The sequence below is a fragment of the Trachurus trachurus genome (assembly GCF_905171665.1).
Source record: "Trachurus trachurus genome assembly, chromosome: 11".
Taxonomy (NCBI): Eukaryota; Metazoa; Chordata; class Actinopteri; order Carangiformes; family Carangidae; genus Trachurus; species Trachurus trachurus.
Genome location: NC_139904.1, coordinates 13,716,170 through 13,738,316, shown reverse-complemented (window position 1 = coordinate 13,738,316; position 22,147 = coordinate 13,716,170). Strand labels below are relative to the sequence as shown.

The window sequence follows — 22,147 nt, the reverse complement described above, 5'->3', positions numbered from 1 at the left end:
AAGAAGAGAAGTGTGGATTGTGTATGTGAGCGCCAGTGGAAGAGATGCTTCCTTTCGTGCACAGCGTTCACAGGCGAGCGCACACACGCGCAGCAGGAGGTCCACCGAGTCAGAACGCGCATCAAAAGCTTTGCGTGTCCAATTTAGCCTCCTCCACCCTCCTGTGTTCTCTCACTCTAACTTCCATTCATTTATTTATATCCCTGTCCTCATCCCATCCACCCTCCAACGGCGCTTCACCTCTTTTCAGTTTGCTGAGAGCGGAAGAAAACACCACGCCTGTTTTCACACCTGCCTCCCCATTTTGCATTCACAGCCTGAAACTTGCAAACACAGAAGCTCCCGTGTAAGAAATAAGAGTTTCCTCATCCAACCTGCTGCTATGAGATTTCAAGGGAGCTGATAATAGGACAAGTGGTTGAGTTTCACTGAACTTCAACATTTTGTATCCACTGAAATTAGTTTGTACTGACAAATTGAAAAATCTACGGTGGCCCAGAGGTATTCAGAAAACAACTAAATCCATTAGAGGACACGTGTGCCGCTTGAAAATAAGGTGAGTTTGTTTGGTATAAATCAACGTCAATATCACATGATTAACATATTATCGCTATGTGCTGTTAGCATTAAAATGAGTCTTTAGCCAGGTCCATCACTTTATTGCGTCCCCAGAAACACTTCTGTTGTGTTGTGTTGTGAGTTCCTGGTGATTAATGAAACTGTTTCCTAAATTTGTGTAGCATGTTTGTGTGTTGAGCCCTCTGGGCCACCGTACTGTAATAACCTTTTTTTTCTTCACTTATTTTTGATCGAGTGTGAACTGAAAGAACTGAAACTGTGGTGGTTTGTGATTGTAAATGGAGGTAGTCATTCTTTTGAGGACTGGACTACATTCAGGACAGTGATTGTGCAACATTTCACATTCACTGGGAACAAGGACGCTTCTATTTGTATTATTTATTTATTGTCAGTTTTAGGTCAGACACATGATGTACTAACTCCCTATAAGTTTGAACCATTGTTTGGTTTTACTCTGTTTTTGATTCATTCAAGCATCCGTTTCACCTTGTTCACTCCTTTTGTTGCCTTTTCACTATCGATCGTACCATTGTTTAGTTAGATTCCCTCAATACTACTAAATAAATTGCTTTACCAACTACAGTACAGTACATCCGATTTTATGTTGATTCCCTTTCCCTGAACTGTGAGCTGGGTTGCAACAACACCACATTGAGGAAGTGGATCTTCAGTGGAGATAGTTTGGTGAATATTTTGATGTTTTATATTTTGAAAACAAATATATAGATTAACATAATGTTTCTGAAGAAGCTTTTATAGTTTCGTTTGAAACATGTGCATTTATCACAACACACAGATTTGCATTATAGGAAGTGTAGGCTCGAATGACGTGTTAACTGAGAAATCTGGCCTCTTTTGTTTAAAAAAATGTTTAATTCTTCAAAATAAGGTGCTGAACAAAGACTATTTTTGGTACCATGATACTGACACATGACATATGATACACACAGCGAGTCCACACATGAAGCGCTCACATGGACACACATTCACACACATGCAAGCACCCTGCTTACATAAAACACACAGAATCAAACTGTATATTCTGCTGCCAAAACAATTACACACTTACACACATACACACACGATTGGCCCCAACACACAATCACAGAATCGGACGTTCCTACACGGCACTCACACGGAAATGCATCACTCCTACACGCAACACAACTTCGCTTACTCATACACTGCTGGCCAAACAAACAAACAAACAGAGGCACACGCATACACACCCACGCACACACACACCCACGCACACACTCACATAAAAAAAGCCATTGGGGAGGAAATTCCATTTCATTTCCCGCACTGGTAAGGAGCAAGCAGGGGAATCAATACATGCCGTCTCCAGCTGTGCTTAAGGGGGTTTCGCTGCCATGGAGACAGATGTAGCAGCGCTACAAACTGCCGCTCTAATTCAATCCACCGCAGTTAACACACCCGCATGCACACACAGGATGGAGGATGAGCTCTGTTGTTGCTCCGGTCGGAAAATGTGATCGCAAAACAGCCGTATGAGCCACATAATGTGGTGCAACTCACTGGGAGTCACGAGGTTCAGATCAGTGGAGGATTGTGGGGATGTTGCAGCAAAGACACACACACGCACACACATAGACGGATCATTTACCTGTGCACAGTACTGGGACTTGGCCACAGCTGCCAGGAGCTTGAGGATGGGCTGGGACTGGGACACCAGCGGGGATACGGCATGGATGACTGCTGTGAACTTGGGGTACGGTTTAATTCCTGAAACACAACAACAGACAAAAGACAACACTCATTAAAACACTTTTAACAAATCCGGGGAACAACGCCGGCTGCAGCAGCACGGCGAGCCGACTGTCAGCCGTCAGTGTAATCTCGGGCTCTTTGAAGAGAATAAAGGCCGACGAGAACTGAAGGCACTCATTTCCAAACACTTCGCATCTATTTTCAGTGAAAGATGAGTCTGTCAGCGGCTCAAAAATACAGATGATTTACATGTCAGGGATGTACGATTCAAGCCGGCCTTAAACTATTCAACAACGTTAATGTGTTTTGAAAACGCCAGATCTCTTGATCACTGAATATTTCATTTTGGAAACTCTTCATCTGTGTCTCCAACCCAACCAACAGACGACTTACTGCTGATGTGACTTTAAATTCAGTCTGACTTGATGTTGGAACAGAGTAATTGAAGCTGAAAATGAGCAGGAAATAAGATATTGAGCAAGACGGATCATAGAGGACGTCCAACTTTTTCCTAATTTAAATCTAATCAAACCCAAACCAACAAAGCATGGCGGCGGAGGAGATAGCATTAGAGAAGCCTCCTTTTCCGCCACTGAGCAATTTTTATGAGGAGGAATGCACGCAGTCTTAAAAACTTGGTAAACTTTAAGATTTGTAGTGAAAAAAGTAAAAGAGTCTGCAGAGTTTTTAAACACCTGGGATGTAAATTTGTAACAAGCTCATAAACAGATTTTCATGAAACATTGAACAAAACCTGGAGCTGAGTTACTGTCGTGCGAGCGTAGCTCTGAATCTTGGATGTGCGTGCTGTTTTCTGCCTTCAGCTCATGATTCTCTGTGTGTTGTTTTTTCTTTTAATCCAATCCCGTATCAGCACATTACACATCTCAACAGCTAAATGTCTCTAATTCTGCACCTCCAGGCCGCCGCCTATAGTGCAGGGCTGTTTTTATGGTTGGGGCTCGTCCCTTTAGTTCCAGTTTAGAGGAATCTTAAAGCTGCAGCATATATTATGTATATACATATATATATATTTCAAAACCAGGTTGGGAACTGGTTTGAACAGCAGTGCTGCAAACTTTATGGGAAGACTTTTTCTCGTAGTAGGCTACACTTACAAAACTGCACTTTTCTGAGTGCGTTTTGGTCTTATGTCTTGGCGAAGAAATTAACTGGCCTGCAAAGATCTGTGCCCTCCACCCCCGAGCGGGAACATCGACCACGAGGCAGTGTCATCACCTGACCTGATCAGTGTCTGACCTCCTGTGGCCGGATGGAAACACATCCCTGCAGGTTCAGAGTCCCAGAGGAGTGTGCAGTGACACAGCAGCATGTTAATGTTCAAAGTTTAGGAAAGACATACCCAGACATACAGTACAGCACTTTAGGCCATGTATTACTGTATGCAGATACAGTACACAGTGAGAAATTGCAGTTTTATTGCCATTCAATGTAGTTTTATTGCATGTTATTACTTACAGTCATTATTTGAAATAACTTCTAGAGTTAAAAATGTAGCGCTATTTATGGTTGCTGTTATGTTGAAGTTTATTAGGTTCACAAATACAGTTTAATGTAATCCAATAGAACAGCTCCACCACATTTTCTACCTTTAATGAAGTTTATAATATTCCGTTTTTAAAACTGTATTAATTAATCTACATGTTTATGATTAAGGTCATTGGTGCTTTTACTGCACTGTGTTGTACTGAGAGGTGTTTCAAATATATTTCCACATGATATATAAGGCCATTCAGTTTATAGCCACAGCATTTATAGTTATAAATACATAGTTAAATTAATAACTCTCTGATGTTGTCAACATTATTATCTCTGTAAAGACAAGATGTTATGTCTGTTGTATTGGTTTACATTCGATTTTATGAGCGGACCTAAAAATCTACAGTGTTATGGGACTTTTATTATTCTCGGCACAGACACTGTTTGGCTTCGACATCAAACTTCCATTTTACTGAAGCAACAAAAACAAACCCTGCTCCTGCTGCGTGTGTCTGAGCGTTAATATGCATGATGAGTGTGTGTGTATGTGTCGCTGTGTGTACGTGTGTGTGTGTGTCTTGTTATTCGCTCTTGGAGAACAAGAAGAAGTGTCACTTGGAAACAAACTCTTCTTTGATTTTACTCATTTACCCATCAGTGACAAGCCACCTTGTCTCCTAAAACCCCCGTCCATGTTTAATTGCTTCCTCGTTGACAAACAAATAAACTCGCCGGCGTTGTAATCCATGCCTGTCACTGTGCCCATCCATTTTAATATCAGCTCTCCACCCCGGGTGCTCCATCAAGTGAATTTGTGCGTCTGTACCATTGCCATCTGTGTGTGTGTGTGTGTGTGTGTAAGTGCGTGTGTGTGTGGATGTTTGTGGTGGTGCTGGATGATGATGGAGTGAAGGCGTGAGGGATGTAGAGGCTCCTGGGTCACAGATATGTGGTGAGGGAGAACTCGGCGCTGCTGAACCGTGGCGGAGGAGGAATTGGCCCCCGACGCAGCGGCAACAGCGGCGGCGGTGGCGGCCGAGGCAGCGTCACAGCGGCGCTTGCTGACTCAAAACCCAATGATGGACGGGTTGGTGTGTCAGCAGGACTAATACAAACATCCGTCAAAGGCCCAATCCTCGTCCGCAATTGCTGCTGGATACAGTCATTGGGAGAGAGGGCAGTAGATCAGGGGTGAAGGCCATAACTCCGCTGCTCAGACAAGGTCCACATCCGCAGTCGCAGCCGCAGAAACTGTTTTCTTCCACAAAATACGCCACTGAGTGAGTATCTGGTGTCAGCCTGCCTGACGGACGACCAGGAAACCTTTGGAGAAACTTCTACTTCTCTGATCAACCCTTATGGATCACAGGTGTGCAGACGAACGATATCAGCAGCACTTTGTAGAGGTAATGTCCTGTCTCTGCTGCTGCTGCGTGTACTGTCTACGTGCGTGTGTCTATGTGTGTGTCTATGTGTGTGTGTGTTACTGACCCAGTGTGGCGTAGTAGAAAGGGAAGTCTCCCAGGTATCCAGAGTACTGCGGCAGAGCGAAGAGGCCCCCAGGGTGGCTGTTCCACATCAGGCTGCTCCGGGAGCCGTGCTCCAGCACACGGTCCTGGATGATCTGCAAGGAAACACAAGAAATTCATCATAAATAAGATCATCTGACTGATTAGATATAATTTTTTGAGGTCCCCCTGTGTGTTTTTGACCTCTGCATGACCAACATCTGCACCAGCGATTGGATGTTATTCAGCAGATCTACAGAGGGCAGTAATATGTCGAGAGAAAAAGAAGAAATGCAAAAATAGAGGCTGGAAAGAAGTGAAAAGCAATCATAACAATTCAGGATTTAAAATGAAAAAAATGTTTTTAAAAAGCAGCATCGCAATTAAGGAACAACTTTAGACCTCAATACACACAATTTGTTTTGGTGAATTGACACTGAATGTGACTTTTGTTCATAAAAAATCTCCACAGGGCAGCTTTGAAATACATTTCACCCCCCAGTTGCTCATTTGTTTTAATCTGTTATTAATGGGATGTTCTGAGAAATTGGGAAACTAATTATGGAAAGTATTAAAATAAACTCAAACCACAACTGTCTTAACTACAGTAGCTCTGTATTGTTTAATCATTTTAATAACTGTCTTATTTATTCTTCTATTTTTAGTTTTGGGGCTTCATTGTGTTGAACCACTGGTCTAAGGTTTTTGTCCTTTTTTCTGAGACAAACCCTGACACCATCTGACTAATAAAAGTCTTTCCTACATTTATTTTGAAAGGGTTTTCCAGTGATTTAATTCCATAAAATTGTAGGACTTAAAAAGGAAAAAAATGATAGTGAAAATCAAAGCGAAAATAAGGCAGAGACATGACTTTTTGCTCCACTGGATCTTACAGCAGCAGACAGCATCTCTGAGTTACAGCCTCACTCACAGGTGAGGCCCATCTTACACTTGCATGGTCGTTAATAAGATCCACGGAGCTTCATTTAATATTCATTTGGTTTCATTTTAGAAGCTTTATTGAACGTAACAAACTTCTCCGAAAGTCACAAGTGTTGCTGAGTCACATGAAAGACGTCTGAGATAATGATTAATCAGCGCTTCAGTGAGGGAGGCAGCGGATCAGACTGAAGCTGACAAACTGGAAGGAGGATTTGATCTAACTTATGAGGCTCTTCAAAGAGGCCTTGAAAAGATCTGTGTTTCTCTGACAACCACCGACTTCCTGTTGGACACTCACTGCTGCCAGGAGCAAACTTTTAATTACAGCTCAGCCTCCCCAGACCCTCCAACACCACCACCACCCGCCTGCCATTTGTCAGCCTCTCCCCTCCCAGAGCCATCACGACTTCAAACAAACACAAAAACCACCTTTAGACAACATTTACCGTCTCCCTCCGATCACAGAGGACTCATAAAAACCAGAATTATTTGTGTTGATAAAGGATTTGATCAATGAGCCTCCTAATCACACCTATAAAACATTTTCATACGCCGAAATGAGTTTTCGCACGGAAACGGCAAAGAAGCAGATAGAGAAGAAGTCATAAATGTGAATGAATACCAACACGGCTAATGTTCCAACTTGCAATAACCCCCATTTCAGTTCGGAATAATATTCAGTGCACTATTCAAAACTCAGCCGGTGATTTAGAGCAGGTGAGGAGCTGTTATAAGAGCGAGTCTGCAGGCGCTGGGTGAAAGTTAGACGCTAGCTGAGCTTTCCAAATGTTTGCTTTGTTACCACCTCAGTGGCAGCTATTGATCGTGTCAGGAGTGAATCGCTGTGGCACAAAAAGCAGAGCTGAAAGAAATCTAAGTTATTGTGTAATGCTTCCTCTGCAGACAAACCAAAGTCAGGTCTTTTCTGTGAAGAAATAATAATAACAAAACACACACACACACACACACACACACACACACACACACACACACGCACGCACGCACGCACGCACACACACACACACACACACACACACACCAAGTCAAAAGTCAGTAACTCACACAAAGAAAAGGGAAGTAAATCCAAACAGACAAAGTCATCAGCTGGATCTTAACACCAGTCCATCAGCTCTGCCTCCATCCTTTCTCTGCCCAAATAGAGAAGTCAGTCAAACTCGGCTCAGACGTTCAGGAACTATGTGTTTTTTCCCCCCCTTGACTGCAGCTCGCCACCGGCCTCTGCTGAGCAGGCAGTGCAGGGGAAAGAGATATTGTCGTCGTGCCCTTGAGCCATGCGAAATTGCTTCAGTAAAAACAGACACAGGTTTTTGCGGTTGTGTTTTATGGCGGCGGTTGAAGCGGGAGGTTGTTGTTGGCTTGGTGACTCAAAGGACGGATACGTACAAAAGGAGTAGGTGGGCGGTGGGTGGGCAGCTAATAGCTGGTTCCATTGTGAAAGGGTAATAATAAGCACTGTAATAATTCTGACACATGTAAAGAGGATGTGAGGAAACAGACAGGCAAAACAGGGATGGTGAGTTTTTTTTTTTTTTTTTTTTTTTGTACTTTTCCAAGCTTTGTCCCTGAAGGTACTTGATAACCATTTGCCTCGGCCGAACAGATTAACTAGAAATCCGTTAGCTTCTCTATAAAAACCGCTGCCTGCCACCTTAAAAACCCCGAGCCCTTTACACCTTATGAGGGGCAATTTTGCTCGCTTGGCTGCAGCTCCTCCCCCGTCGGCAGCCCTCAGTCGGGACATGATGGACGACTCAATCTCACCTCAGAACAGCCACAATCAACCAATTAGAGCATGATAGATAAATCCTGCTTCTCTGGGAGCACACTGTGAACTTGGCTTTAATAGGTGAGTTTAATAGGTGTACCAGCGCCGCAGATCCGGCTATATTGACCTTGTGATTGGTCGAAACGCTTCTGGTTCCTGACAGGAAATGCCGCATGATAGGGTGGACTGGTTGGTTTCCAGCTTTGCTCGCCGTCTCGCCACTCACATACACACACTCACTTAGGCACATGCACACACACAGACATACACACTCAGAGTTTGGAGTGGATGTGGGAAGTCATTAGTGTGTTTGTGAATGTGTGCGAAGAGATTCAATCTGTCAAGATATCGGAGTGTGTGTGTCTGTGTATCATTACAGATCTGCAGTTAAGAGGGTGGTGTGTGTGTGTGTGTGTGTGTGTTGGGGGGGTAGGAGCTCGACAGGATGAATAAACCATGTCGCTCGTTATCTTGGGGGCTGCCACAGCAACACCATTTACATATGTCACCCCTTCTCCTCTTCACCCTTTCTCCCACCACTCTTCCGATCCCCTCGCTCTTTTTACAGGACAGTCAGTCAGGATTAAGCGTTTAGCCCCTCGCTGTATTCAATGTGCACACTCACACTCACACACGCGCACACTGAGTCACAGGCTTTCGCCGTGTCACCTTGCTCTTTAGTGCCGAGTGACAACATGTCAGCAAGGTTATGCCTGGGTGGTGCCATGTGTATCTGGGCTGACACACCTTGGCATATGGAGATGTGTCTCTGACTGTGAGTGTGTGTGCGTGTGTGTGTGTGTGTGAGAGAGAGACAGGGCTAGATAACAGAGCAGAGATGTAGAGCTATAGCTAAAATCAGACAGACTCTAGACACTGAAGCCACGACCCATTGCGTGCACTCAGTGTGTAGGTGCGATTGTGTGTGTGTCTAAAAGTCCAAATGCAGATGTAATGTTTGGGAGGTTATACCGTAACTAAGAGTGTAGCATTGAGGAGAATCTGTGCTCCCGGGCTTGGCCGTGCAGTACGAGAGGAAATGGACTGCGTGATGGGATAGCTGGATGAGAGTGGAGGCAGAGAGAAGAAGAAGACATTTGTAACCACAGCATGAAGCCAGGTGCAGGTGTTATCCCTGCATCTATAAACTACTTGTTTAAACTGAATAATGAGGGATGGAGATTGGATGGATGAATTGCTTTTTATTTATTTATTTATTTATTTATTTATTTATTTTCCCCCAGTCACTAAACTTTGTTAAAGTGGATGCACATGACAATAAGAGGTCGGAGGAAGGAGGGAGGACTCTGAACTTTAAGTGTCCTCTGAGTGTGAAGCTCTCCCGGCCCTGCAGGCCTGAGTGAGTGGAGGCTAAAAAAAAAAAAAAAAAAGTTTGTGCTTTTGTCCTCTGACAAGTGCAGCTGGATGCAGTCCAACCATCCAGTGACCATCCACTTCTACCAAACACTCCATCCATTGTTTATCTCTCAGACTATATATTTTCATTCCTCACAACTTATTCTGGCACTTCTCAAACTGCACAAACAAACAAGGGCCCCAGTCTACATATACGGTATATACACGATACGACTCCCAAACTGAGAGACACACAAAATGACCTCTGTGTCTCTGTGGAGAGAGGAAGACGAATCTGGGTTTGATTCCCAGGCCTGGGGGCTTTTTGGTTGTTGGGTAGTTTGCATGTTCTCCCTGTTCTCAAAGACATGTCCATCAGATTAATTGGCAACTCTAATTGCCTGTAGGTGTAAATATGAGTGTGTGAGGTGTCTAATATATCAGTCCTATGATAGACAACTTGTGACCCTGCACAGATCAGACTAGTAGCCAGTGGATGACTTGATATTTTGCATCTTGTTTGTCTTCATTTGGTTGTTTCACATCACTCTCTGGTTGTTTTGCATCTCTTTGAAGTAATTTCAACTAATTTAACTGCGCTTCATGAATTTCAAACAAGTTATATTAACAGTCGCTCCACACAGAGCCTCTGGCCCGAAGCTGACCCCTCGACCCCGCTGACCTTGTGCCCGGTAGGCTTGCTTAATAATCCATCCATGCAAACAAACGCAACGTGTTGCAACTGCCTGGAAATGTTTTCTGTTATCCTCATTTCACCCATCGCTGCGCCTTGGCCTCTCTTTGTGATTGTAGGCTCTGCGCTTTGCCTTTGAACCGCTAATACTCCTCTCCCTTTAGACATTGTTGAACAACAGTGCATGAACTACAGTAGTAGTTGTCTTCAGGCATACCACTGCCTTCAGCCGCGCATGGCTTCTGAAAGACACTGTTTTGAACTGAGAGATGGACTAAAGCACAATACTGTTTTGACAAGGTCGCATTTGGAGTCCATTGTAAGTGACGATAGTCGCAGTGGCTCTTCTCCTTGAAGGACAACTACAAACTTCCTGCAGCCCACTCCCACTCCAAGGTCACGGCTACAGAGGAGTAGCACAATACAGACTCAATACAGATCTCTTCAGATGTCTTCAACTCTAACTGAAAACATGAGAAAATGCACTTCTACTACAACTACTATTATCACTCACACTAACTGTGATACTAAATTGTAAACCGTGGAGAGTCCAGGTTCAACAACAAAGATCCTCTCTACAGAAGATACTGCATTTGGTAAGAATTTGTGTCTCATTTTGTCCCCTTGTTTTGATCCACAGGGTTTTTATTCTATGTTGAAAAGGCACTTGTTCTTGCAGGCTTTTACCTGCAATTTGATTGTTTGTGTCTGTCGCTGTTTTCTGTTGTGTTATTGTAAAGTGTCCTTGGGTATCTTGAAAGGCGCTACATAAAATCAAAGTTATTATTATTATTAATAATATCAGATCGACCCAGTCCAGTCTAATGATACTCTCTGTTTTCCCTCTCAACACTTTGATGCTAATGACACTAACTGCGTTATTAAGCAAAGAAACACTTGTTTTTTTTTCAGTTTACATGTTTCATTCATGGCTTCTCATAGAAGTCCCTCCAAAATCCAAACCTCCAAACAAAGAGATGAGAGATGATGTGAGTTATTGCGAGCGTTTGTTGCTAAGACAGAAGCAGCTCACGAATAAAGCTAATTTTGTCTTGATCTGAAAAATGGCTCCAATATTTATTTTAAGTGACTATGGAGTAAAATAATCTGTGATAATCTGTGATCTCGTTCCCTTCTCCAATTGGAGAAAAAGAGCCTGAAACCCACGTGACACAGATAGAGGATGTTATCGGAAACGAACCGTCTCATATTCGTCGCTGCTTTGAAAAAAAGCCCCAAAATGCAGCCTGTGAGAAATTCTCAGCAAACATGTGCCGAAACTTCAGCTCCACTCTCTGTAAACAACACTTTCCACCCTTCTATTTTCCTTTTAGCCTTGTACCAGAGAGACCACAGTGACACCTGCGAATAAAGAAGAAGATTGCAGAGTCTGCTGTGACACCGCAGCCCTCAGAGAGAAAGATTGATGATGGAGGAGTAGGAGAGAGGAAGGCAAAGAGGCCAAAAGGGCGGGCGGAGTGTGTGTCTGTATGTGTGTGTATGTGTGTGTGTGTATGTGTGTGTGTGTGTGTGTGTGTGTGTGTGTAAATCTCTGCATGTGTGTCTCGAGTCCTCACCTCCAGCGTGGTCAGCACTATCTTTTCCACAGAGGAGAAGTAGGCCTCCCAGAGGAACTGAGTCTGCTGTCGGAGGGACAGGATCTTATCCTGGTGGATGGAGTGCACCGTGGTGGGAATCTGCAACAAACAACAAACAGTCAAACAGTCAGTCAGCAGTAAACACGGGAACTGCCTCCTAATGATTGATCTGGGACCTTAAATGTGGTGACAGGAAGATTGAAATTGGTCCAAAGGATACACTCAGGAAGCTCCCATCAACGGATAAAGCCCGCTACAATGTGGAGGCCGTGTGAACTGAAGGCTGAAGCAGATCCTTTTTTTTTTTTTTGATTGTTTTTTAGACGAGTAGACACAACAGTTTTGGGGTAATTTAGTTGAAATCCAAGTCTAAAACGCAAAGTAATTCCCAATACAAGCTCTACGTCCTTGCAGGCAGGTCAATTTTGAAGTTTTCATAAATAAAAAGCAAGTCATTTGCATTAATTTCAGGTTTTCTGACGCTGAAACATTACAGCGATTTGGCATTTGAACACTTTGCTCACAGGAGTCCTTGTAAAATAAAAGGTCAGTTTCCATTTCAGCTCTACCCGGTGCTGTCTTATTCAGTTATTGATTTGTTCCTGGATGTTGCTGATCAAAAACAACAACAGAAACAAAAAAATCCAACAGTTCACCACATTTCATAATCACATGTTGTGATCATCTGACCACACTAGCACATGATTTTTAGTTGGAAAGTTTATTAAGACTTTTCAAATTTCCATTTTCAAGGTCAAGAAATGAACCTCAGGGCCTTCAAGTCTTGAGTAATGTCAGAGTTCAAACCAGGTAAATAGTTAATTCTCCTAAGCAATAGTCTGACATTATTTTGAGAATGTGCGAATTCACTTCCTCGCTGTGAGATTGGTGAGAGGATCAATACTGTAGCACCTTTATGTCTGAATTGAGAAGCTGAAGCAAAGCAGTGATGAACTCAGCTTAATAAAAAGACACGGCAGAGAAGAGTAAAGTAAAAGTCTGTCAGATAAAACATTTTCCTTTATGTACTGTAATATAGTTTTTCTACAGATGAATAATAGATGTAATATAAGATGAGGTAGGTGCAAGCGATTTCCTGTTAATTTACAGTCATTGTGCTACTGTATGATAAGTTAGCCGTTCTGCTTCTGGTAGCGGGAGAACGATATCAGAAATGTCAAGTCTTAAGTCAACATATCTAGAAGCAGTGTTGTTTAGCAAATCGCAAAAGATCCTATTCTCAAATGTTTGAGTCCCAGAGGAGAGTTTAGAGAAGACAACAACGGGAAGGAAGCACATAAGAGCAGGAATTAAAAAGAAATAACAGTCATCAAGCTGTATCAGGGAAGAAAAGCTTGAATGCTGCAGCAGACGTTTTTTGTGAGTGCTTTTGTAGTTCAGTGCTGGTGTTAGTTTTATTTGTCTTGGTAAAGGGCGAGTAATTGAAAACACAGCACTCTCTGGAGTTGACTCAGACTAGTCGGTGCTGACAGAAAGAGCCGTGGTAACTCAGATAACCACTCTCTACAGCCATGGTGGCCAGAAAATCACACTTTTATCAGACACGAGCAAAAAAATTGTGGACAGCTTCACCCAAAAACTGAATTTCTTTTGCTGAGGGTTAACCAGCAGATGGTTAAATTCGGAATCCATGGACCCAACCTGCTTTGTTTCACCAGTTCAGGCTGCTGCTGCTGCTGCTGCTGCTGGTGCTGCTGCACTAATGTGGGTATAGTTTTACCAATCAATCGTGGTTTGACTGCCACAGCCTCTCTGAGTAGAGTTGTTGCTGTTGCCATCTGCAGGTCTTTATTACCATCTTCTACTGGCTACTTCCTGTGTGATAATGCACTGCCTCATAAAGCAGACACTGCAGGAAAGTGGAGAAACAATGTGATGCAGTTGTGCTATCCATGATGTGACAAGGAACTGAGGTTGAACCCGACCCAGTGTCGGCATCAGTGTTCCTAATAATGTGCTACGGTATGTATCTTGGCCCGCTGTGTTGTTAAAACACATAAATGCAGAGATAGATCCAGGATGCCTCAGGCCTGAGATGGAAGCTCCTCAGCTATAAAACTCAATGTCAAACAATATTATTACACACTTCACTCAAATTAAGATTTAATGGGCATATAATTACTTTTCCCCCATGAAGTTGAAGCAATTTCAGCCAAATCCATTTGCCCATTCCACTTATTTGCCCTCTATATAACAATGTGCAGATTTGAGTGGCATTTTCAAGCAGTCAGGGACTTAGTATGCTGCCTGAATTGTGTTTGCTTGACAACCATGCCACTGGAAAACAAAACAAAAACAGACCAGGACTTTTTTTTGGAGGGGGGATAATAAGAAATAAAAAATAAAAAAAGTGAGGAAAGAGTTTGTGTTGCAGATTTTAACAGTCAGGGAGAGGCTTCGTTGCAGCTGCGGGTTCACTGCTGGTTCTCTGTCGGGGGATCAGGTTTGCAGATGATACACTGAGCGTGTTACGTGTGCGTCTTGGGGCCGTTACCTGCAGCAGAAGCCTCTCGTCGCCGATGACTGCGGCCGTGTTCCAGTCGATGATCTCGGAGAAAGGCAGCTCCCAGCCGTTACTCAGCATCACCGGCACACAGGCAGCCTGAGACACACACACACACAGATCAAGTCATCACTGCTTAGCCGCACATCGATCCTCGTCATTAAAGCTCTTTTCATATAAAGTTACAGCGACTTCACTGGATCATGATTGATCAGTCTGGGCCTGTCTGCGACCCTTTGTGTTCACACCTGAATTCCCCATTCGGCAGAAATCAGATTTTCTTTCACTTCAAGCTTCTTTAGTTCGATGTGGAGCAGAAGAGGCTTATCACTTTTTTTTTTTTTTTAATAAACTCGCCTCCTTATAGACTCCCAACTTTATCAGCTACAAGGTTGATGGTGTTTCTGAGTAAAAAGTCTCACCAAGGGCTCAATTTTAACAAGAAGTGGGAAAAGCAGTTTGGTCAAATTTATCAGTTATTCGCAAAAGGGCATTTTGTCTTTATTCTAGCCACAGTGAAAGAGAGAGAGAGAAAGGGGCAACAAAGGGTCACAGGTTGAATTTATCAGAATCATACTATTGTATATACTCATTATATAACTTCTGTATACAACATACCTTGTCAATAGCATTCAAAATACATTTACAACATGGATGTATGTATAGATCCACTCAAAGCCTGGCTGTTGTCATGAGAACATGTTATGAGCTCAACCAAGTAAACCAGATTAAAAATATGTACATAACAATAATATGGGTTATATGATAAACAGTTTTATTATGACAAATTTCCACCTGTAAATAAAAATAGTAAAATTGTAACATGTACTTCGCGCTATATCTGTCTGATCCTTTATTTGCCACTGCAGGGCAAAAACACAAGTTGTAATTCACCTTAAAAAATCAATGTTTCCAATGTCTTAGTGAGCACTATACATCTATCAGTTACAGAGCAGCATTAGCTTCCATTAGGAGCTGTGTTCCTATCCACCTGATGAATTCAAGTCCAATATTCACTCTCTTTTTTAGCTTTGTTTTTCAGCCGCCAACTCAAGGGCTCTTTAGCTGCTAAGTGCCCACCAGCTAGTCACTAACGGCGCCTGTCTGTGGTGTGGTGCGTTCTGTCACTTTTTAAAAAGCTTTCCGGCTGAAAACAGCTGGGAACGTGGTCGGCGATGAGAGGGAGAGTGAACCCAAAGCATTGAAGTTACCGGACTTAAAGCCGAAAACAATGAGCGAAAAGAGGCAGCACCATGCACGTAGCCGAGGGGAACTCAGCTGGGTTATTAATTCTCTGCATGAGGTTTCTTCTTTTATATTACAAAAAGTAATTTGATCCATTGTTAATACAAAAAAAACATGAAATGGTGCTGCTGTAATATTTGAGAAAATACCACAAATGCACAGCTCTAATTTGACCTAAACATGCATATTGCTTAGATAGATCAAACATGAGCCTAAAGATGCAGCAGCTCAGTAATCACATAAACAGATAAGTTTGAACCCACAACCTGGCTAAATATAGTCGTGGTAAGTAAGTGGAAATGATGACAGATACGGATGCAAAAAAAAAAAATGCAGCTATTTGTTGTGAGTCTGAGCTGCTGACGCACAGAAAACATCTATTCGCTCAGCCGTAACACTTGAGAATGACAAGAGCTAAAACATTCACAAAAATAATTTCTTGATTACATGATTAATGGCTCCATTTCTGATTCTGTTTGTGTTCATTTAATTAAAAAAATACATTTAAAAAAATGCTTGAATCATTTACCAGTCTGAAAATAGAAGTAAACAACTACAATCATTCAAACGTGCATTGTTTTAAGTGGATGTTAAGTGAGCATGCTTTACGCTGCACCTGTTGGCACAGCAGTGTTAAAATGGTGACTTCAGGTGCAGGGGAGTTAATTAGCAGCGGAAATGATAAAAAAGAGGAGGAGGGGGAGGGGAGGGGAGGGGTAAAAGAGATGAAAAAGCAGAAGAAAGTGGATAAATAGATATTGAAAAAATAAAAAAAGGGGCGGACGTGTGGATGAATGTGACCTTTGGCGATGGAGTGGCGGAGGGATGGAGGGATGAGAGGAGATGTGGAAGGAACAGCTGGTGTATGTGTGTGTTCATGGTGGGAGTTTGATGTAATGACGGCCCTGTCACTCCCAGGTCATAAAGGTGTCAGCTAAACCAGAACTGGCCCCTGGGGCTCTGCTGCTGTCCTCCACACACACACACACGGTCCAATGCATACAGATATATACAAGCACACAAACAACCACACACACGCACACACACACAGAGCTGACCTCTATCAGGAATTGCTTTCTCATGCGAAGACCAAAGCCTGTAAATACTCTCCCTCCGTCTTCCTGTACATGGTGCGAGTCGATGGATGGAGTGAGTCAGACAAATGGAGAAAGGAGAGGAGAGGACATATTTCCCTCCTGAGTGAGGTGTGCTGTTATATGTGTATGTGTGTGTGTGTGTGTGGCAGCTGATAGTGAGATAAGCGCACTTATGTGGGTGCACTCTGCGGACGGTAAGGAGAGGTAAAGGACAGTGCAGTAGTAATGCAGAAGAGAGTGGTGCAGTCATGGAAATGGATGGAAAAAAAGAGATGTGAAGTGTGTAGATTTGAAGAGGTGTGAGTTAAGTGGCCGTAAATGCAGATCCAGTATTAGAAAATGACTCCAGATGGGTGGAATTTACTTCACAGGTTATTAAGGTCATAGCGTGAGATGCCATGCTACAGTATCAGCGCCATCTTCAAACCTTAATCTCATCGATTACAATACAACCATTTGTTATTTGGAAACACAAAGCCTCACTTTTCGATTGTTATTTTGTAATTGGAGGACACATAAAAATATCAGTAATGCTAAGCAACCTGCTAAATGCTAACATTCATGTTCTGTTACTCAACCTGGATGGCACTTGTGTTATATCTTTCGCTTGACACCTTATTGATTAGTAGAATAACTTATGAATCTATTAGCAAAAGCGGCATAACAAAATGTCTACAGGTAGAATAGCACAATACTGTGGGTGTGATGAAAGTAATAACAGAAAAACAAGAATAAGTGGCTGAATGATAAACAGTTTTCAGTTAAGTGATTAACAGAATTCTGGATGATGTAGCTGACTGGAAACTCTGAAGATGAGACTTCAGAGCTCTACTGGGCCGCACCATGCGTTAGATGAGTTGGTTGAACCCGTTAGCTGGTAATTAGCTGTGATTCATAACATAATATGGGTTCCAGTTGGTCAAGTATTTTCTGTTTGCACACTCTGTGGTTTAATTTTTTGAATTGTTACAGTACATCAAGTCATTCAACAGATACAAACACAAATGCTTGCCAATACCTGGTTGGCAACTCATTAGCCAAGGTGCTAATTGGACAGTTAGCGGAGGATGGATGTTGCAATGCAGCAAAGTGTTTGTGACAGGTTTCTCTGATTTGGACTCATTTGGGCTCTCCACTGTAATGATGGTTAACAACGACAAATTCAACTTTTGTGAACTCTTGACACAAAGAACTTGCAAAAGTTTACAACATCACCTCCACCAACAAATCCACTGATGATGGCTTTAAAAACAAATTGATTTTTTATGTGCAATTTAGCCATTCTAAATGCAGTGATGTGACATAGACCTTTATTCTCCCTTGTTGATGATATAAATGTGTGAACTGTGACCATTTCCTACCTGATGTTACCTGAGTTTGTGCTGTGAAAACTTTTTATGGTGTTTAACATGAATAGAAACATTGAGATGAGGCACTTGAAACTGTTTATAAGCAAATTAACTTGTTAAACCAGACAAAACCCAGTGTTTTCCTCACAGATCCTCTATTTCCCTGCTGCTCTGATCACCTCACTGTCGACAATTTTCACAAAGTCAAGTGACAGTTTAACACTTTCTCTGGAAATTTCATTCCAGTGTCACAAACATAAAACACAGTTTAGATGCAGGAGGAAGCAGCTAATCTTCCCCGGCGAAGGTCTTGTTTGTTTTTAATTACACTATTAAGGTGGCAATGACTTGGTGATCCTTTAATTCTGGAGGTAACACTATTAAAACAAATGCAAAGTGGGAGGTTGAGTGTGGGAAGTGCCTCTTTTTCTTCCTAGTAATTTAGCTGGTAGGCGTAAATGTACAGCACACAATGCTCTGTCATACTGGGAAAGAGTGTGTGTGTGTGTGCGTGTGTGTGCGCGTGCGTGTCAGTTGTTTACCTGCAGCGCCTCAAGGAAGCGAAAGGAGCCCAGTCGTCTGCCGCGGGGCACCAAACAGAAGGTGGAGTTGTGGAGCATCTCCTTGTAGTCGTATCTGCAGAGACACAAAACACAGACACACACATGATGAGTTCACGGACATAAATCAGAGCAGCACCATTAGAAAACTGCATGTAATTGGAAGGACACATACAGCACATGCATCACTGCTACTTGCAGTAATGAGCTATAATAACATAATTGTTGATGCCGTCTCTTGGCTGAACAAATACTAAACATGGCAAGAGGAATTATGTCACAATATTTCACACGCACATTTACATCAACAGCACTCACACATATTGAATGACACAAACACAGTCAGGGAAAGGAGGTGGAAGCTCCACACATTTAAGAAGAGAGCAAAAAGAGAAATAATGATGAAATTTAACCTGAAGAATTTCAAGGGGAACAACGTTTCCTGACTGTTGGATTAACAGTAAACAGTTTATTTGTAATAAATATTTTAAAATCTTTTCTCACTGAGCAGCCACTCTGGATTTTACCATCCACCCTCTCTCCGTCTCTCTCTCCTATCTCACAAACCACACGCTCCTTTGCACACCCCCTCTTCTCCGCTCGCTGCCTTTCTCCATCCCTCTATCTCTTAAAGCAGAGGGATGATGACCCCCTCCTCTTCCTCTCCCCCTCCCTCCTGCTGCCCCCTCATCCCTCTATCTCTCCAGTGAGGTGTGTCTTATTGCTCTCCAAACAGAGTGATCAACCCTGCCAGGGGTAATGAGCTGAGAGTGACACCTGCTTCCACCACACAGCTGGCTCTCTCTCTCTCTGGTGTGTGTGTGTGTGTGTGTGTGTGTGTGTGTGTGTGTGTGTGTGTGTGTGTGTGTGTGTGTGTGTGTGTGTGTGTGTGTGTGTGTGTGTGGACAACGGAGACAGACAGGAATAGAAGAACTGTGTGTGTGTCTGTGTATCAGTCTGTGTTCATGTTTGCATGCATGCTGCTTTTCTGTGTTTTGACAGATTGTGCACACTAGCAGTAGTGCACCAGTAGTGGCATCACTGTGTGTGTGTATATGTGTGTGTGTGTTTGCACTGTTTGATGCACCCTTCCTGCTCCATCTTTATTCCTTTTCCTTGTTTCTCTGAATGTGGACACTGCGTCATGTGGATATTTCTCATACACACAGAGATCTAATATATATCACCCACAGACACAGTAACACACCAGTCAATGGCGAAGCTTGTTGTCTTTTTGTCCAATTAATAGATGTTCTGGTTTTTTAAATATCCACCCTGCTCTCTCAAAGTGATCATTGATCACAACGTTTCAACAACAACAGCTCAGGAAATGTGTTTAAAATAGAAGAAAGGAAAAAGGAAATGGGAAAAAGCACCAGAGTCCCTATAAGATAATGTAAAAATAAAATATACATTCAAGCACATTTTAGATATGCATACTGCATATTGTGTTATTTCTTAAATTTGATTTGTAATAATAATAATGACACCAGTGACTTTCTCGTGTTTTTGTGGAACATATAAAATAGAAATAATGAGCCCTGAGGGTTGTCCAGGTTGAGGGTTAAGAGACTGGTGAGGCAGAAAATCATTTCTCATTTAGCCGTAGTCTATACAAGGTGAAGGTTACAGGAGACACACACACACACACACACACACACACACACACACACACACACACACACACACACACACACACACACACACACACACACACACACACACACACACACACACACACACACACACACACACACACACACACACACACACACACACACACACACACACACACACACACACACACACACAGCTCTACTGGTGATGCTGCGAACGCACTGTGGTTTGTACAGAAGTGTGACAGTGATTTGCTGATGCTGCCTTCTGTGCGTGCCTGTGCCTGTGAATATAGACTGAGCTGGCAGGGTGAAGATGGAAGCCAAACACTATACACAAACACTACACACACACACACACACACACACTACACACACACACGGTGGTGATTGCTGATGTTGCCGGCGAGATGCTGCCTTGTCTCTCCTTTAGCCAAGCTCTAATGAAGTGCAGGGACATGACAGCCTGTGATAAAAAAAATCCCCACCCTCGTTCACACCTACATGCATAACGCTCTGTGCAGCACATAACACAGTTATCGCGTATGCAGACACAAAACACGCACACACACACACACACACACACACACACACACACACACACACACACACACACACACACAGACAGACCCGCAGACACACACGCGGCGCGAACAAGCGACAGCTGCACGCCCTCACATTGACGTTCTGTCACCTGTCGATGGAGACGAAGAAGCTATCTTGGCCCATATTTCCACACCAGCTGTCTGCATGGACGCTGTCTGCTTGTGCATGTGTGTGTGTGCGTGTAACAGCACGCAAAACAGACCAGCATCTGAAAGCAGTGAATAATAAAATGTGGATTTAACATGCAGAAGCCCTGTAGCATGTTTTATTTCACCACTACGATCTTCCCTGTTTGACCTCACCTGTCATAAGAAGAACTTCTTCTCCTCTCTTCTAAGTTTTTTTTCAATGTTTCATAACCAGTATGTGAAATTTCAACCAAGTCCCCTGAGCTAATCGCAGCTTTCTGCCGACTCTGCCGGATGCAACCTCCCCACATGATCCGCCTGCTGTGCACCTTAACCTGATTATGACTGGGATCGTGCTTAGCAGAGGTAATTTTCCTTTTTACGACAGAGTGTAGGTGGTTCAGAGGTTTGAATGAGGCGAGGAGGTCGCAGGAGGAGGCCTCCACAAGGACGTCCTGCTGTGTAAACCCACTTCCACTTCTTCTCCCCTGCTCCCTCCAACCTCCTGCTAGTTGGGAGAGTTCAGAGGCCACAGCCTGCTTTCGTTATCTTTCTCCTCTTCTCTACAGTACCTCCTTCTCCTCTCTTTTGTTGTTTGTCGAACAACAGCTCTCTTTGTCCCCCTGACCTTGAGCCGGCAGAGGGGAAAGCCACTGTTGCGCTCAGGGCCTGCTGGGCGCGATTGTGTATTTATATTTATATTTTTCATACACCGCGCTCGAGAGTGCGCGACTCTCCATTGTATAAACAAGTGTGTGATTGTGTGAGACGGACAGCACAATGAAGTCAGGTGGGGGAAAACGAGAGCGAGTTTGTGACAAAGGTGAAGTAGCCTGCTGGAAGGACACACAAAACAGTAGCGGAGGCGAGTTGGCATGCAGAAAATAAAAAGCAGACAGAATAAAAAAAGACTTCACCCAATAAAGCACAGGAAATGACCTCCGCCTGAGCGCCCCGGTGTTTGTTTGTTCGCATACAAAAGTGTGAGGATGCGTTTGGGTCCATGCGTCAGCATATCCGACAACTGTGAAGCAGTTAAGAAACACATCTCTGCCAGCCCCAATGGCAACATCCTACACTGTTACCGTGACAACCTGTCATTAAGTGCCTTCATTTGCAGCAACTTAATTACATGGGATTGGCACTTCATCCGGGGTGGGGTGGGGGATGGAGGGGGTTGAAAGTGGAATTTTTTTAATAAACACTGTCTCGCTAATGTTGCTAGTTGCTCAAAAAAACTTTTGTCGAATCAGACGCCGTCTCCGCCCTCGTATCCATCAGCCACGCTAACTGCTCCCTTATCACATCCTTCATTATCAGTGCTAATA

At 43.2% G+C, this 22,147-nt stretch overlaps 1 protein-coding gene across 1 annotated transcript in view; it reads right to left on the bottom strand.

Annotated features, from left to right (window-relative positions):
* The window catches only part of ext1b (exostosin glycosyltransferase 1b), a 118,462-nt gene that overhangs the window by 19,938 nt on the left and 76,377 nt on the right, over window positions 1-22,147 (bottom strand). The window contains exons 2-6 of the mRNA XM_083982007.1: window positions 18,452-18,545; window positions 14,210-14,317; window positions 11,674-11,793; window positions 5,302-5,434; window positions 2,207-2,325 (exon numbers count right to left, since the gene is read on the bottom strand). Of these exons, the coding sequence (XP_083838133.1) occupies window positions 2,207-2,325; window positions 5,302-5,434; window positions 11,674-11,793; window positions 14,210-14,317; window positions 18,452-18,545 (574 nt within the window). The remainder of the gene's footprint in view (window positions 1-2,206; window positions 2,326-5,301; window positions 5,435-11,673; window positions 11,794-14,209; window positions 14,318-18,451; window positions 18,546-22,147) is intronic.